We start from the raw sequence: 18,087 nt of genomic DNA on the forward strand, positions 1-18,087 counted from the left end.
ATCTTGTCCTCTTGTGCGCTTACCATCTCCCATCCGAACAAGATCCAGCAAGTAAAAATATTGATTCTAAACTCGCTACAAAGCGGAAAACAATAAACCAAGCAAACATATCCACACAAAACCCAGTGGAGCGTGAAAGTGGCAAACAGAAAGAAATAAAACAAAACAAAAGGCAAGGAAAAATACGAAAACTCCGATCCACACCGTGCAAACAATCGGCAAAACACACACACACACACTCACACAAAACGATACATTGACTGCAACACTGGTGAAAAGAGTCGGATAATGAACGTAACAAATAGAAACGGAAACATTCGAAGAAAATAAAATAGCTAAAACCGAAAGTATGCTTTTTCCAGAACTGGTGCGAAAGAAACGAAGGGTGCAAGAAAACAAAACCAACCAACCAAAAGTATGTCCTGTAAAGTATGTTGAAGCTTACACGAGGGACGGAAAGAAAATGGATTCCTGGCAAATGACGTCGGATGCGTACGGTGGCGGAGGCATGAGATGAACAAACTATGAAAATCTAGAACTTTTGCGCTCGTTCAAGTAGGGGAACGGTTACTTTTCAAGGTTAGGGAAACAGGTGCACAACAATGGCAGAAGGCAAAGAGAGAGAAGAACGATGGTCGGTCTGCTTGTTCGAACCGTGGTGTGTGGCAGTGTTTTGTTTCTCCCTATCCAGGGTAAAGATTTCCGAGGTTTTGCTTCACTGTGCAAGTGCTACGACGACACGCAGTTACGCAGAGTAGTACGCCCTCTTAACGCCAACGAAGAGGCAGGCTCACTTTTTTTTCTCGCTCTCGCCATTTATCCACAGGTAACCTACCTGGTATTTGTTATTTCTTTACTTTTGTACGACCCACCCTATACTTCGCGCCACCAGTATCTCTTGGGCACGTTAAAAGGACGCCCAAGAGTCGGATATCCGGTGGATGTAGTTTAAATGGAATGGTGTTTTTTTGCCCCTCGCTTTTTTCTAAAGGTTAGCTAGGAGGGTGGTCCATGCGTAACGTTTGTTGTGTTCCACAACGAGCATGATTATGCGATAATCGTTGAGGTGAAGTTTAATTGAATTTACTAAGCCGAACAACGGGTGAACATAACCTCACTTTCCGCCGTGGGCCTTTGACGGAGTGGATCCTGGTTTTGTGCTGTCAAATTTTGAAGCGTCAAATTAAGTCATCAAGGCGGGTGCGGTTTAACATGAAAGTATCCTGGAAGATTGTACTAAAACGGTAGCTTTGTGACGTACGTATAAATCTTTTTACGTATTGCTTGTTACCACAATTTAATCTAAGGTTAAATGAACCGCTTTTTTTTAATTAACTGTAAATTTCACAAAACAAAATGGCTACCACAAACCGACAGGGGATAGGCGTTTTTTCACCACCAATTTCTTGCTCTGCATTAAGTGATGGATGCTCAATCACCGTAAGAGGGTTCCTTAACGTTTGGAAGAATGCGTGGGCACAGCTGTAATGCCTCGTGGCGATTTGCCAACCAAATCACCTTCCCAATTTCGCTCGTTCTCATCTCTCGACCGTATTCGTGATGAACCACCCGAAGGTCACCCCGCACGTTAACCATCACCCCGGTGGTGTCCACTTCAGCAGCATCCCGGTGCACTATCGCAGAACGCTTCCCGTCAGATGGTTGAAAACGCACCGGACTGTATGATTACCGATGATAAGGAACGGTAGCGTAGAGCAGTACGAAGCATAGGGAAAGGTTTCCGGAAACCCGATAATTGGATCACTCGAGGGAGAAACTTTTGTCCTACGGTGAAATCGTTTCAACTTGCGGCACCCGGTTCCCGGGACAATCGGCAAACATAATCATCCCTTCGTTCCGGGAGCGTAACGGTGTGATCCTGTGTAAACACTGCCAAGTCACATCTCCAATGGCCAAAGCTTCTGCGAAGAAAGAATAGCAAGAATTGTCTAGCACACGCACACCTCCACCACTGGGACAGGGAGTTCGGGAAGAACTCGGGGAGGTAGCAGGAGAGGACACTACCGAAAGGTAAGACGAATGGTTTGTCTTGGCTGCTGATGAAACAGAAAAAAATGAGGGGGACGATTTCGCATTGCGGCACTTCTACGAGGATTCGGGCTTCGATTCGTGACCGGGACTGGAACGTTTCCGCAACGGTGAGTAATTCGTAACTGCCCCAAGAGTTTTGGGAGGGGTGGGGAGGTAAAAGAAAAGCATTTGTGGGATACATAGAACTCCTGCTTACACCGTTAGACTTTGTTTGGATGACCGGGCCCTCGATACGTAAAAAAGGTACCTTTTTTCTGCCTTCTGACCGTCCGAAGGGTAATCAGCAAATGATTTGTATATTTTTGGATATACACAGTAGCGTAGCGGCATGCGAAGCTGGTAAGGGAAAAGGTTAACGGTTAACGGTCAGGCAGCACCCTGGGCCTGAGGGTGGACATTGGATAAAAGTTTAAATCTTTCTAGAATTGGAGAAAATAAGCTTTTTTATCCTTCATATTTTCAGTCACTCTTGTAAGTTCTTCAGATGCATCAGATGCTCATGGAGTATCCTTCCATATGGTGAAGATGATCCTGGAGCAGATCAGGACAGTTTTACGCGGAAATTTCCAGTCAAAGTCATCCCTGTGTTGAGCAGCCCTATTGCTCAACATTGGTCTAGATCTAAATATCCAACTCTTCATACAATTGTCTGTCTGTCCCCATTGTCCTAAGCTAGATCCACTGTGCTAGGTCCTGACCAACCGCACAACAAATTCTAAGGTGAAAACTCCCAACCAAGAGGCCGGCGTGTAGATGAAGTTAGATACAGGCACACCAAAAAAAGGTGTATCGTAAGTCAACATTAGCGCACAATAGCAACCCGGTCTCCTGATGAAAGGTCTAGGTCGGACTGAAAGCGAGTGACCCAGCATGCAAAGTCTTGCGTGTGTACACGGCATCGACCAGCATCCCACCAGCGTAGGATGATCGAAGGATCGTGAGATTTTCAATCCCTCGACATCAATCATTCGAATTCGACCACCGGTGGTGAAGGTCAACCGGTGTGGTTACAAACGGTTTATTGAACCGGTCCGGGGTTTCGTCCGTTTATGGTCGAAAGGTGTGTCAGGCGATTCGGATATCGGTGGGTCATGAATTCTAATTCCGTACCGGATCGAAATCCGACACCAGAGGCTCATAAGGCAAGAGAAGATGAAGAGAACTCTGGATGCTGATGTTTGAAATTTCAACTTTTGCGTTTCGAATCAATTCTTGCCTTTTTTTTTGTTGCTCTCATTTTAGTCTCACGTTCTAGTACAAACCGCTCCCGAAATAGCCACTCGAACGGATCACTCTTCGTTGCGTGATTACAACGCCAGAAAGGCATTTGAAATTAAGTTGCAAAACTCAAACCTATTCTACCTTATAGCGGGGAAAATTGTATGAACCAGAACGTTTGGATGTTTTTCGGAGGCTCACCTTAATGGCCACTAATTGTAGTGTGTGTAAGGGCACTAATTTGTGTTTGAAAGCAATCGAAAACAAGCTCTCTTCGACTCGCGTGTCTGGTGAAGGTACATCATTGCTCTTCAGTTCCGTCGATTCGCTGTTTTGCTTTAAATTCTCTAGCACAAGTGGCAATTAGGCTGGCAAAGCCATATGGATTCAATTATAGCGCATTACTTAGAGCAAAGCTGGTGCTACTTCTATCTAGCCATTCATAAACTTCCTGCTGTAGGATGCATGTCCCGATGCGCCGTTTTTTTTTTTGCGGCCTGAGTTTGTAGTCCAGCGAATTAAAATAATAGCGCTCATCGCGCTAGCAATACTGTTGCACTGATTGTATCTAATCGATCGATTCAAACACAAACAAAAGCTCTCCCGACCGCCCTGTGGTATGTAAGCACAAAAACCGAACCTGCCTGCCACCGTCTGTTTGATTTCGCGCGATGATCGCGCTGTTGTGTGTATGATTGTTTGGGTGTTTTTGCTTCAACCGCAGATTGGCTAATGATTTTCATATGCTCTACGAATGCGGTATGCGTTGCAAAAGCGCATGCAGCACTCTGTAGCCTAATGCGGCAATTTATCATAATTAGAAGTATAAATAAAACACTTGAACGCATACGGTGATGTGGTATCAACACCGGTAGCGGATGGAATGCTGCGCAGAAATGCTACCGATGGTGGCCGTGCACTATTTACCTACGGAAAGTTGTGTTCCAGCACACGGCCGGTGGTGGGACGTGTTGCACCGTTGTTCTCTGATGGTCTGATGTTTAATCGTACCGTTATGCAATCCGGTGCCATTGCAGTGAAAGTAGATGGTTAGATTTGGGTTTGATGCCGTCAGCCAACGAAACGTGGAAGTCAGTCAGGATGGTAATTGTATGTGTTTTGATAGATAATATTTCAAATCATCGAAGCTAAGAAGGGAAGTAATGCGAGCAGGTGGGCAGACAAACATGTGTGCATCCCTCGAGCGAATCAAGTTTGAATTGTCCTTAGTGCAAGCGAAATTAGAATCAGTAAACATGCATAATGTTTTTCAGAATAAAAGTGTAAACGATAGACATCCGTGCAGAAGCTTTTATAAAAGTGTCGATGGGAATATTAGAAGAAAGTAGAGAAAAAATATTATTGTTTCTACTTACAGCAGGATGAATTTTGATTTGTGATTTGTGAGCATAGGAAATTGGTTAAATGTTAAATATTTTGGAGCCTCTTAAACTTTGACAGGTCTTTACCGGCCATTTCTAGCTTTCTTTGAATTTATTTTACCGGTAGCAGGATTATAAGTCCGGCCTTAATGGAGACGGAGCAATTCAACTAGGTGCCGACGAAGGACTACAGACTGACCGACCGAACGTCATCTTCAGCGACAGTGCCAGTGTTCTGGCTGTCCTGGAACATGGCATCTCTAAGGACCCCCACATCCAGCTCCTAGACTCCATACCTGCATCCCCGACAATCGTTTTCTATTGGATTCCATGTCATTCCGGAATCAACGGATACGAGAAAGCCGACCAACTTGCCAACGACGGTCGGCTCCGTCCTGACGAACCATACAACACCCTTTCACGCCGTGATGCCGCTTCACCAACATCATCATCTCCCAACACTGGAAATCCACATGGCATAACGTAGACCTCAGCAACAAACTGCGTCCTATCAAGCACAACACCTCTTCATGGGAAGATATCGAATCTAGCCACATCCAACGAGTCCTTTCCCGCCTTCGTATAGGTCATACCCGCCTTACGCACTCCTAACTCCTAGAAAAATCCAGTCCTCCACTCAGCAGCTTCTGTGGTGTTGACATCACCGTCCGCCACATCCTCACCGATTGCCATGGATACACGGCACACCGAGCCACCTGCCAACTAGAAACTGATTTCACGACAATCCTATCACCCGACAAACTCCAGCAGAACCGCCTCATTAGGATTTTACATGATACGCACTATTACGATCAATGAGACTTTACGCAGGAGTCTTCCAAAGTTCTTGGCTATCAGCAAGAGTAAGCTTGTGAGGATCATCGGTTACCTCCTAGCAGAGTGGAAGTTAATTAAGAGCGTTTGTAATCTGATATCAATAACATTCATTTGAGGAGCTCTTGGAGATATATGCTTTTTAAGGTTTAAAATAGAAATACCCCCGAATAAAAATCGAGTAGAAAGTAAGAATCTCTCAAGTTTCTGGCTGATGAAATGTAGATAAAAAAAATCGGCAAGCCACTAGTTTGTTAGAGCCAATCTTAAGCTTGTTTCGTTAATATACCTAACCTTCTCTCACCACGTCGATTCCATAGTCAGCAAGTCTAGATCAACGTATTGTGTACTGAAACGTGTGTTCCGTGACTTCTAAGATGCTTGTTGTGTCAAGAATTTGTCCTGTTCAACGATCCCCGTCGGTAAGAATCCACGAAAGTTCGTATGGTGTTTTCAATAGTTAAAATGTTAGATTTGACACTGAGATGAAGCATCCGGATGCATTTGACGCAGATCTGACTGTGTACGATCACATGAGGATCGCTATAAGACGGTTTAATATTGTTACTTTGTTTCCTGTTACCAACAATTTTAAAGCGGATGTGATGATGAACCGAAAACGCCGTTGGATATTTTTAAAACGAGGCACATTAGACGTGTCAGAGTATCCTGAATATTCTGGAAGTTTTGGCAGATTCTGCTGAAGAGCTGCTAGATAGCAGTCTAGTATATTAGAAGTCATGAGGTGTTCATTGTAGAGATGTTCAAGACCATCGTAAAGCTCTCTTCTGTACAAGTAAGAGCTGCTCGAAAATTGCTCTCAAAGTGTATGAAATCGAGTAGAGCGGTACAGAAGAGATCCTTCACTAGGATTGCCCTCCGGAAAACCCTTGGTGATCGATCCTTCGATCTGTCCTATTATGAGTTCATATGCCGATTGCTTGGTCTTCCGTCCCTTGAAGATCGTGGTTCCATTTCCCAATCTTCAATCTTCATTTGTTGCCACAATTCTCCTACATTACATCGAAATCTATTACATCTAGCTTTACTTAAGATTTACATTCCTCTATATGTTTCCTTCCGTGCCCTTCATAACCGTCCCACAATTAAAATAGCCAAACATTGAAATTCACTTCCTCATCTTTTCTTCACTCTCCTATTTTCTCTGTTATTTCCATTTGTTTCTTCTGTTACTTCTAGTTTAGGATAGTTTTTTCGTTAATTTAAATTATATAAAGATTATTATTTTTATTATTAAAATAAATGCGACGGACTGATTAGTCCTCTTCACACAAGCGGCCACATTAATTTTACAATACTTTACATAAATTTAACATACAATTTAACGCATAACAGAATGATTTTCTCTCGAGGCTCGCATAATCACTTCTGACACTAACATTCCCGGATCAAACGCCTCGCCAATCGAGTTGAGGAGACGACAAATCCACCTACAAAAGAAGTGCTGAACAATCGACAGCAGACAGCTGGACGTATACACCTCGACTCCTGGACATATACACCGAGCAGCAGACACTTGGACGTAGGCAGGCCACCATACTGTGCTCGCATACTCCATCAGCGATCGAACCAGGGAGCTTTGTAGCGACTTGGTGCATGGAACTCCCGCGTCATGTTTATGACCAAGCCTAACAATTGGTTCCACCTAGCCAGCATCGTAACAATAAGCACACCTAGATCTTTGACAGATCTTTTATTAAATATTAGGCACCTATTAAACCCACGAGCAAACTTAACTATTAAATTAAATGAAATGAGATCATGCAACAGTTTGCGAAGATGATCAGTGATGCTTAGAACAATTTCTTTGATATGAAGAAGAAATATGAAGATGCTACTATAAATAAGGCATGGGTTTGGTCACCCAATAAAAGTCGCTAAAGAAACATGTATGACGCAGAAACATTCGCTAGAAATTGTCCGGTGGAAGCGAATCTACTGCTTGAGGTAGAATTAATTCTATTGAGATGTATTCGAACCCATTCATAAATATTGCAACCCAGCAACATCTGCTAGATATTCTGTTTTATTAGTAAATTCCGACAGTTTGACTTCCAATTATCCCACAATGATTTCTTTCATGTATTTTATGTACTATAAAGCACACAGCACAATCATTCTCGATCGCACGCTAATTTGATCGTCAAACAAAACTTCAAATATGCAGCTCCGCACATAAGAAAGAAATACGACGCCGTCCAATCTGTTCATCTGTTGACATTTTTATTTCCACCAAACAGAGACGTTCCCAGATGTGAGCGCAAAACGTGACACAACTAACCACGGTTCCTACTTTACTTATTTCGCTTGGTGCCAGATTAATGCAGCGGTTGATAAAGACTGACCGTTTTGCTCAGGATACGTCCTTGACCGTGCATCACACCGAAGAAACCGGAAACCGGTGAAGGGTAGCATAGCCGGTTGAAATGCACCGGCTACCGCATGAATCAGGTTCGTAGCGGTTTGCGTTGCGTTTGCACCAAACGTACCATTATAGCAAGAGAACCAAAAATGGGTTATTGAGCGCTTGGAGCACGCGGTCGTTACGTTCATTAACCTCTCCCGCTTAACCGGTACTGCTTAAACATGTGGTCACCGTTCGACGAGGACGGCTATCGCGTGCCATATCCGCAAAAGATCTAAATCGTTCATCGTTAATCAATTCGCAAAAAATAAAACGGAGATCACTAACATCCCGAATTCCTCGTTGACACGCGTACGCGTTTTTCGATAATTTCCTACTAGGTGTCAAATGGCAATTTAATTAGCGCCGACGAACGGTGACGGCCCGTCGGCACCGTATTTTGGTGGAGCAAAATACGATTCGCCATCAAATCAATTACCCCCCCTCCCCCTCTACCCCCTCACATACACTAAAAATGGTCTTAAAAAGCATCCAAAAAGCGTTCCAGTGAAGGAATATGGCGCACACGCGTGAATGTGGATTGTGTTTTGGTTTGGTCACATACTACTTGTGGACACTATTGGATCGGACACTCTTTCTCCCAGTCACGCTTTCGTCGTCGGCTGTGTTAAGCTTACTAATTTGTGTCACTCCTCCTGGTAGTCTCGGTAGAGAGGTTTGAGGACCTTGTCCGATCTGATACGGTTGCTGGTTGGACGGGCAAGAATTCTGTCCGTGTCGAACCCGTGTGCGGCAATTAGATATCGTTTTGTGTGAATGCTGGACGCTTACGGGGGAGCTCATCCTCGGTGTCGTTTCGAATGTCACGCTAATCAGAGGGAACTGTTAACTATTTTCGACAAATTTCATTCCGATGGGTGGTGAGTGGAAGAATTTCGCGCGGAACTGTTTACCGATTGGCAGGATTGGCACGATGTACGCTTTGTGACGCTCCATTTGACGAAGCCTCGGATTGGTAATTATGTGTGTGTGTGTTTTTATGCGTGCAAAGTTTGAGAGGACGAGGACGGGTTGGTGGCCGTATTGCATTAGCGTAAATTTGTGAATGCAATGTATTTGCTTGCGTTGGAATTTTGTACACCCGAAGTTTTCCGGTCTCGTGATGATAATGATGATGATGCTACACGGGAGGATAGCTTTATTTAGAGTCAATTCTGATAGTGAACATTGAGGTTTGTTATAAATATTTGACAATGTAATGCATTCGAGAAAATCGCTATGGAACGTTTTTAAGGTGGAAAGCCATAATGCTAGATTTGATCCTGAGATTTAACACTTGAGTGCATTCTTGGATTGGTCAGACTGTGCGATCCTGATATACCAAAAGTATGAATCCAGAAGTGATAATGGGACGACAAGGCCGTTAGGCCCTTCAGACATGAGTGTCCTGAATGGCTGAGAAATTCCGGAAGATCGATATTCCAATTCAGGTTCCTTATCTGAAACTGCAGATCGAGATGTGATAATCATTAGAAAAGGCAGTTGGTTCTGCAATACAGGAAACATCAAATATCCTGAGTCGCCGTCGAAACATTCTGAGTGAAATTCCCGTTCCAGTAATAGCCTGTGTTATAGTAGAGGGAGCGGTAGCTTTAGCCCAGAATGCTCTATGCAGAATAGTAGTTGGAGTCCTATCACGGTGTTTGTGCTGATCGGGGGGAAGTTTCTTTGTGAGATCTTCATATGGCAGTACCGGGTTCAAATCTCATCCGGACCGTCTTAATATAATGTGGCAGTGGTGAATTTATCCCCTCGAAGGCCCCAAACGGAATGAAAGTTACTTTTTTGTGGATTTCGCTCACCTTGCCAGTTCCAGGCCCTCAATTGCCGATCTCTCCGCGTAGAGCAGAGATGATCAAGGCCATCATAAAGTCCTTCCTTCTACATCAGTTGCTCGAAGATCGCTGCAGTAATGTATGAGTTTGTTTAGCTCTAAATTAATAACATCTTATTAGCAATCAATGACGACCTAACTGAGCTGGCTGAGGCAACAGCAGTGCCGGTCTTCAGGTCCGGCCATTCGATGACCGCTGTGATTTAGTAGGGCGTTAAGTAAGAACGTAGTAGTATTCTTCTGAAGACTATAACTGAGTTTAATCTTTTATAATAATGCACTCTAGCTAGACTTTTGGTATTACTTCCACAAGAAACTTTCAAGCTGTCACAAGCGCGTGTTGCATGCGTATCGTGCGACAAGCGTACCCGAAATTAATGATACTCACCCGTGACTCACTGTCACGATCGCGATCGCCTCGCATATTCAGCGCGCTCAGATCGAGCCGTACATATCTTATGCTCAGTTTGAACTGGTTCCATCCTTACCAAACCGCCTGTACCAATGCGTTGCATACCGAAGATCTCGTGCAACCGAAATGCCCGTGGTGACACTACGTGGTGGTTGTTTGCGTACACTGCACTCCGCCGACGACACCTGGTGGTTCGAGTCGGTTTGATGCGGTTCCAGGTTGTTGTGTACGGTCGCAGCTATGGTTAACGTTAATCGAAACATCGAATATGCGATGAGTTTGTGCTTAATGTGGGAGAGGGCTGGAGAGAGCAAGAGAGAAAGAGTTTGCGACCTTATCTCACCTAACTACCACTCCAGTTCCGGTGGAGTGTTGCAAAGTGTGCTGCGAGTTGACGAGGTTCATGTTGTGTCGTTCCGTTGACCGGTTGCAAGTATAGTTTTTCGTCAGGTGCAATTCTCCCGGTGGAGAGATAAGCGTTATATCCACCGTAGCGACAGTTCTAGGTTCGTTTCTACTTATGAAAAATTGTGTAAAAGTGCATTAAAAAGGTGATTTGCGGGTCATAAATCAGCAGAACTTCAGTGCGCTTGTGGCAAACCGGTCGGGGGAATGTTGCCTCCATGCGGGAAGGTCTTATTAATTTGAGGAGGAGAAAAAAAAACCCCAAAAACACTGTGAACAACATGATAGATTGTTGTTGTTACGAGTGATGTTTACATCCATTAGAAAATTTATGTTTCCCAAAACTCACTTCCGGTGTGATTTGATGAAGTGCTAAACAAAAATCTCACAAAAGGCCACCCATTCGGCCGGTTTATCGGTCAAGGTGCGACCATACATTGTAGCGTGGGCAGAAGAACGTACGCTTGGTGGCACGCAAAATATGTCCCATTTATATCCATTATGGCCATTGTTGTTGGGGACAAAGGTGTTGCTTTGTTTCGTTGATGTTGTTGTCTTGGAAAGGGCCCTCCTCCGTGTAAAAGTGCACGCGCCAAAGGTGGAATGAAAATTTACGACCAAAGTTTTCAGATATTTCCGAACGTCCATTATTTGTCGGGCAAGGACAGGAGAAAATGTTTGACTGTCATTTCCATTTGTTTTTGTTTTTTTACTTTTGCGTCCCCTCAGCCGGGGAATTGCAGTACTTCCGCCCTTACTCACGCTGAACGCTGGGCTCTTTGAAGTGAGGTTAAGATGAAACAGCAGTAAAATATGAGCTGCAAATAAACTTGACACGATAGATTTTAATTAGTGCAATAAAAGCTCGTTAGCTATTTAGCGGATAGGCTCTCAGGATAGGCTCTACTGACTACATGCCGCCCCATTCACACAGCTGGACCGGGATAGGGGGGCTGTTGCATGGTATTTGTATTGCAAATAAAGCTACCACTAGCCGTCCAAATGGCACTTGAGTAACGAATAAAAACGTCTAGGAACTTCGGCAAAGACACTTGAGAATTAGATTGGCAATGTGTCTCAGCACGCTCGCCAGACAAGACGCTGCTAACCAATCCCGCCGTTGGTCATAAAAATTGATGCCTCAATCTGTGCACATCTAATCATGTCCACGCTTCCGAGCAGCAGCCGGGACAGGAAATTAAAATTTTGCACCCTCACCATTCTCCCCCCCACACACAAAAGATAACAAGCTCCTCTGCTTCTCGATCTAGCTGCGATCGAAGATGAGTGCAAACAGACTGATTTGAAGGGGTTCAAATTTTGACCACGCGACTGTCAGTTAAATAATTTACCAAATTTAGATCAAAGCAAACCAGTAGCAGCTTGTTTGTGTGGTGCAGCTTTTGCAAGTAAGCAAAAAAGTGACAACGGTTGTACGGTTGCGATGTAAGCTGGCAGTAAAATTGTTTCGGACCCGGTAAAAGAAAAAAAAAATCTCAAGTGCTTACGAGTTCCTTCCTTCCTGGCCGTGTGCTAAACAGTGGAAATCCGATACACACGACCTTCCTGGCATGAAGGGACAAACTTTCGCCAACTGTCAGTGTTTGTGTGTTTTTGTGTGTCTATCTAGTGGTTCTACTCCCCATCGGTGGTAAGTGATGTATCTGTGCAACCCTGCCCACCCCAGGGTGTAATCCTATTACGGATGGTAGATTCTAGCCAGATTAATAAAAACGCGTTAATAAACTCCTTCGCCCATTCTCGGGTGAGGATGTCCCCCTGTTTGTGTGTGTGTGTCTGTGTGCGATACACATCGGATTACGACAATTAATTAATGTCAACCCCATTAACTTCGTGTGTCCCGCTTTTCCCGTGGATCTTTTGATGTTTTGTTGCTGAATGTTGGAGTGTTACTACTGTGCTTCTTTAGTGCTTTGTTGTTGTGCACCATCACATCTGGCGGGGGTTGCGCTAAGGGCGCTTTGGCGTCTTCTTCTCAAAAGGTTAATTAGTCCGTGACACAAAACCTTCCCCCCGTACATAGACACACGCGCAGGCAGGATGAGGATGATTTTCCTTTTCTGGTGGTGACAGAGTTTCAGCGGATTCGCGAACTCCCAAGACGTCTTTCTTCTAATCAAGTAAGAAGAAAATGCATTTATTGCAATATTTACAACAATCACGCTTTTCTTTGTAGTTGACGCTACTAAAAGCGGCAAAAAGGCTTCTTGCGCCGTACTTTCCGTACTGAAATATCTTGCTGAGTCAGTCGGAGGCCACGTGAGGAATTTGTGGCTACTCTGGCTCATTGCAAATGCTTTTGTCTTTCTTCGATTGCGCATACCGCGGTGTAGTGCAGCAGCAGCAGCAGCACCAGCTGGTTATGTCCGCCGGTTTGAAGTTTGAACTAGTTCCATCCTCTTCTAGCTTAGCTGATCCGCACCGTACCGGGCACGGGAAGCCCTTAAGGGTGTGCAAGCATTATTGCAAAAGAGAAGCTCTTGCGCGCCCCCTGCCGCTCCGGACCGGTGTGGTGAGTGTGATGGCACGTGTCAGTTTTTGGCGTAGAAAGATGCTCCACTGACCGGTTGCGATTTGACTGATCATTCACCTCAAGATCAGCAAATAAGTTGTGCTATTTTTTGAAAAACCTCCAACAGTTGTGTGTCTCGCTCGTAAAGATCATTAAGATATCTCGCTGGTATGCGTGTGTGGGTGCGTTTAGGTGGTGGTGGGAGACCGTCATGTCACCGATACCGATCGGAAGTTTCCGTTTCCCCCTCTCTCGGTACCGCGCGATCCTCACGGCAAAATCGATTTTTTCTCATAAATGGCGCTCGTTTCGGTTGCGTTTGATTGAGTTTTCAATTTACTCTCGTGCGGTGTAGACACAGAACAAGACGCGGTCTCGGTTAGCAATCTTCTCCAGTTTGCTTTTTTGCTGTGGACACAGTGCTTTCTAAATGGCGAAGTGTGTTTGTAAAAGTGTACGATTTATGGCTGAAAAGTGTTTTTAGGGTGAAAATTATAAGTTGGGCAGGAAAATAAAAAAAAAGCAGAAGAAAACGTCCTCTTTGTGGTGGTGGAGATAAGCATAGTGATACCGCGAATGCAACACAGAACGGGACGCTTCGGATTGATTGTACTGTTGCAGTTTAGAACGTTTCTCAAGTATCGTGAAGTGCCGCACCGGAAGCGCCAATTTCGCTGAGGTAACTATAAATATAAAATGTTTTGATTAGTAGTAGATGGTTCCTTTTTTTCTTTGTGTGTGGAAAATCTGTCCAGTCATTGTAGCTATCAAAAGGTGGTGAGAGCGAGAGACAGATGCGTGAAAGTCATATCTGCCCCTATCAATCTAATCAAGTCCCAGTGTCCATCAATTATGTTTCCGGTGTACTTTATCTGCCTCTCTTTCTTACACACGCAAACACCCTCAGACGCACGCAGATGATAACATCTTGATTAATTTGTGTCGATGTTGTTGAGCCTCCTTTTGTGCGGGTCGGACAAGAAGTGTTATCAGCCTTTTTTTTTGCAAAGAAATTCCATTTGAAGATGATTCAAGCAGAAGAACTAAAATGGGAAAAAGCACCACTTCGCTTATGAATCATAGGAAGATCGGGTTTGCTTGTTGTTTTGATGTAGTCGTCAAAGGCAGGGCGCACTCTCACCGCTGCTGGATGGTACCTGAAATATCTAGACGCAGAATTAACTCACGCAATCGTTTGGACAAACATTGTGAATTCGGTATACGAGATAGTCACGTTTGGTGCAACAATCTTGCTCAATGCTATTTGTGCTACCCATTACACACCTCTATCAGCAGCAGTGCGTGCGGCTTTATGCTCTCTGATATGCTTTTTTCTTCGATCGCGAATGGTTCGCTTGTTCGGTGAAATACTAATCGTCAATGTTGTGATTGTTTGACACAGTTTGTGTGTTATGATTTTTGAAAGCGAAAAGCGTCCAAAGGTTTTTACTAATATTTTCTAATATTCTTCTTCTGTTATGATTATAGGCTCTAGGTGTAGAATTTATTTCCAAAATTTTGTCTTTTAAAGCGTTTAAAAGGACCAGCATTTGTTATTAAAAGACTGTTTAGATATTTCTAAATTTTAGACTGCAATTTTCCTACCCAAAAGTCTATTTTAAAGCATAAAAATGAAGATATCTGTTGCTCTTCCTACGAAGACTAAACTCACACAGTAAAAATGTGCTGATGTGATGCTTTTTCAATGTTATTTTCATCGATTTTGCGACTTATTATTTGAGATGAAAAATATTTTTAATTGAAATTTGTGCTAATTGAAATTTCGCCACCCAAAAAAAAATCATTACATTTACTAGAAAAAATACCACAAAATTAATGTCCATAGAACACCAATAATGTCTAAGTTCATTAAAAAACAAATAACGAAAAGCAAATAACAAGAATTACAAAAATCTCATAAATAAAAGATCTACTTTCGTGGTAAAAAATTATGTGTGCGATAGAAGCAGCTCATGGAGAATTTTATTTAAATAATTTGATCTTTTCATTAGTACCTTGTTAGGCTAAAACGCACCTTCAGTTGTCACAGTGTTAAAAGCAATGATATGGCCCTGAAATCCATTTGTGTTTAGTTTTGGACTGTTTGGTGTTAAATACTCTTTGCATAATATGAGAAGGAAAATTTGAGACGAAAAAGGAATAATATTAAAATATCCATGAAGTTACAAATGAAAGAGGAATAAATTTCGCCCCTCTTAGTGTAAATCGTGTAGATTTTTTCTTCTTCTCATTGACGTGCAGTGTACGATAAGCCAATTTGCCAATCAGCATACCGCTGTAGCGTATCTTTATCGGTCCAATACGAATCCGCCCTGTATGCTGGGGCCCGGAATCGTTTTGTCGCCCGTACACCGATGAGGGAACGGAATGAGAGCACACTGCATTTCTGAAGATTGAACTGGATGGATCTTCTTCTAACTCAATCGATCTGCACTACTACCGGTATTACATTGCGGGGTGGGACCCTGGTGGGAATAGGGTAGCGGGGTAGGGGAAGATAAAAATTAAATGCACGTCACACATATAGTGCCCGGCCTCGGGTACGTTTGTTTGCTTGGAGCGGTGTGTCTTTTGGGCATTGAGTGTCACAGATGATAGATGAAGCCTGTGCAGTGCAGTTACAGGAATAGGAATAGCCGTGTGGCCCACTTGTGTGGGGGAAATCTTGATACTGCCACACCGTATAAACGTTGCTGTGCACGATCGGTATCGGTTAGTAGACATTTTCCACTCCAACAAGACCCATTTGAGAGTCGTGAGGGCTGCTGTAAGAGGGAAGCGAGTGTAACGAAGTTAGGCAGAGCAAAGCTTCTTTTGGGTTAGATTTCGTAGTGATTCTGTGCATTAGAATTCTTCCTTTTTTTTGGGAGGGGGGATAGTTCCCTGAGTGTTTTGAGTCTTTCGAAAGCGAATGCTCTACCAAAGAGATAGCCAGGGTCGCATCGTGCTAGCGCAGTTCCGCACTGTTCTGACGTTGCGAGAATCTGCTCACCGGAAGCGTGCCTTTCTTTAAGGTACCAGCCACACCGAAAGTGCTTAATCAAGTACAGCCGAGGGTGTCTAATATTAACACCAAACCTTTTCTCTCTCTTTCTTTTGCTCCCCTTTTAAAACAGGAGAAAAAATCCTTTCATCTGCAGACGGTGTATTTCTCGGTGGAGATGTAAATCACTCGCCCACACTAAAACATCCCGAAGCTACAGACCATCGCTATAACGGGTACGAACAGCAAAATTAAGTTCTTCACCACAACCGCCAATTCTCCGGACCGGACAGCAGCTTCCAGCCAAGTACTGAGTGTGTTTGTGTGTGCGAGGATAATACTTACTGCGTGTGAATAAGATTTGCCGTGCTTGCAGTAAGCCTGCTGCTGACTGGAAATCCTTAGCGACAAATACCCGCCCAGAAACACAAAAGACCATCTTCGCTGAGGGAAATGGCGCACCAAATGTCCACTGCAACAGCTTCGTGGTGGTGTCTTGTGGTGGTGGTGGTGTGGTGCTTTCTCGCACTCGGTACCGTCGAACCGGCCACAACAGTGTCCAGCTCAGTTCGGCAGGAAGGCGCGAATGTAGTCCGGGATGGTGAGGAAAGCGCACCGCCGCCCACTGGCTCGAGAGCATCGTTCACCGTGTACGACTACTTGGCTGTCGCATTCATGCTGATCATCTCGATTGGCATCGGTAAGGAGTTGGGGCGAGCAGGGAACAAAGCATTTGTTCGAATTGGATGTAGTGCCAAGTTTTCCATAATTCCTCATTGCTGGTTTGTGTTCAATCTCTTCTTCACGCATAAGGCGTCTTCTATGGGTGGTTCGAGAAGAAGGGCGCCGCGAATGGCGATGCGAGCGATGCAGATTCCAGCGATGACTTCCTGCTTGGGTCGGGCATGAGCCTGTTTCCGGTGACGCTTAGCCTTACCACGAGCTTTATTACGGCTATCGAGCTGCTCGGCAACCCGTCGGAGATGTTTTTCAATGGCACGCAGTTCTCGCTAATCGGTATGATATTTATATGCGTTTCTGTGTGTGGCTTAAATCGTTTGAAGCTTAAATTCTAACTAATCCAACTGGTGTGTTGTGTTGCTTTCGCTCTTTCCTTCATCAGTCATCTCGATGGTACTGGTTGTGCCGGTTGCGGTGAAAGTGTTCTACCCGATCTACTACAAATTGGAGGTCACCAGCTGTTACGAGTATCTCGGGATGCGGTTCGATAAGCGGATCAGAGTTTTTGGCGGTGTACTTTACATCCTTCAGGTAAGTACGCAGTACACCAAGCTATTCGTCATTTCGGTGGTAAAAACAGGGTTTTGCCATAATGGCAACCGCTTTCCACTGAATCCATTTTGGGTGGATGGAGTTTTCTGGAACGCTGGTCGGCAATCATTGTCAACGCTAGACAAGCTTACGAGGCTCTTGTGTTAAGCCTTAGCTGCTCACCTTACCACGAATAAAACGAACAAAACCCCGGGAAGATGGGAAAAAGTACGTTTCACTAGTATGTGTTTGTATTTTCCGGTACGATGCACACATAAACAGTTACGTTTTATGGACCCCGGGACCAGTGCCCCCGGAGTTTGTACGGCATCATTGGATCGGGATGGTCGTAAACTTTGGTCACGGTATTCGCACGTCGATAAAACTGTGTTGTGAGTTACTTGCGATGTACTACTTTCAATTCATTCCAAACCTGTGCACCACAGTCACACACACATACGAGCAGAAATGCGTTTTCCGACCACATTTCCCGCATTCGGAGAACAGATCTCAGAAGCACCATTACTTACCACATTGCCACAGGGTTGTGTTTATTGCTCAGTTCACGCACTTGCACCCGGCCGCACGAGGTGCGGTGGGAAGCTCGAGCTTACTGGCGGTGGTACCGTGGAAAGCAAAAGAAGGCCCGGGAATTTGGCTGGCTGAATCTATTCTTGTTCCTTTGTATTTTTTTG

General features: G+C 44.3%; 3 protein-coding genes across 3 annotated transcripts in view; 2 read left to right on the forward strand and 1 right to left on the reverse strand.

Moving 5' to 3' along the window:
• The window catches only part of LOC126563321 (multifunctional methyltransferase subunit TRM112-like protein), a 459,819-nt gene that overhangs the window by 61,793 nt on the left and 379,939 nt on the right, over positions 1-18,087 (reverse strand). The gene's annotated exons all lie outside the window — the stretch shown is intronic.
• LOC126561339 (GATOR complex protein Iml1) overlaps positions 1-18,087 on the forward strand; it is a 295,116-nt gene that overhangs the window by 47,726 nt on the left and 229,303 nt on the right. The window lies entirely within an intron of this gene.
• Positions 16,574-18,087, forward strand: part of LOC126563566 (sodium-coupled monocarboxylate transporter 1) — a 38,155-nt gene continuing 36,641 nt past the window's right edge. The window contains exons 1-3 of the mRNA XM_050220212.1: positions 16,574-16,820; positions 16,934-17,137; positions 17,244-17,392. Coding sequence (XP_050076169.1) covers positions 16,574-16,820; positions 16,934-17,137; positions 17,244-17,392 — 600 coding nt within the window. The remainder of the gene's footprint in view (positions 16,821-16,933; positions 17,138-17,243; positions 17,393-18,087) is intronic.

The sequence above is a fragment of the Anopheles maculipalpis genome, chromosome 3RL, assembly GCF_943734695.1.
Source record: "Anopheles maculipalpis chromosome 3RL, idAnoMacuDA_375_x, whole genome shotgun sequence".
Classification (NCBI taxonomy): domain Eukaryota; kingdom Metazoa; phylum Arthropoda; class Insecta; order Diptera; family Culicidae; genus Anopheles; species Anopheles maculipalpis.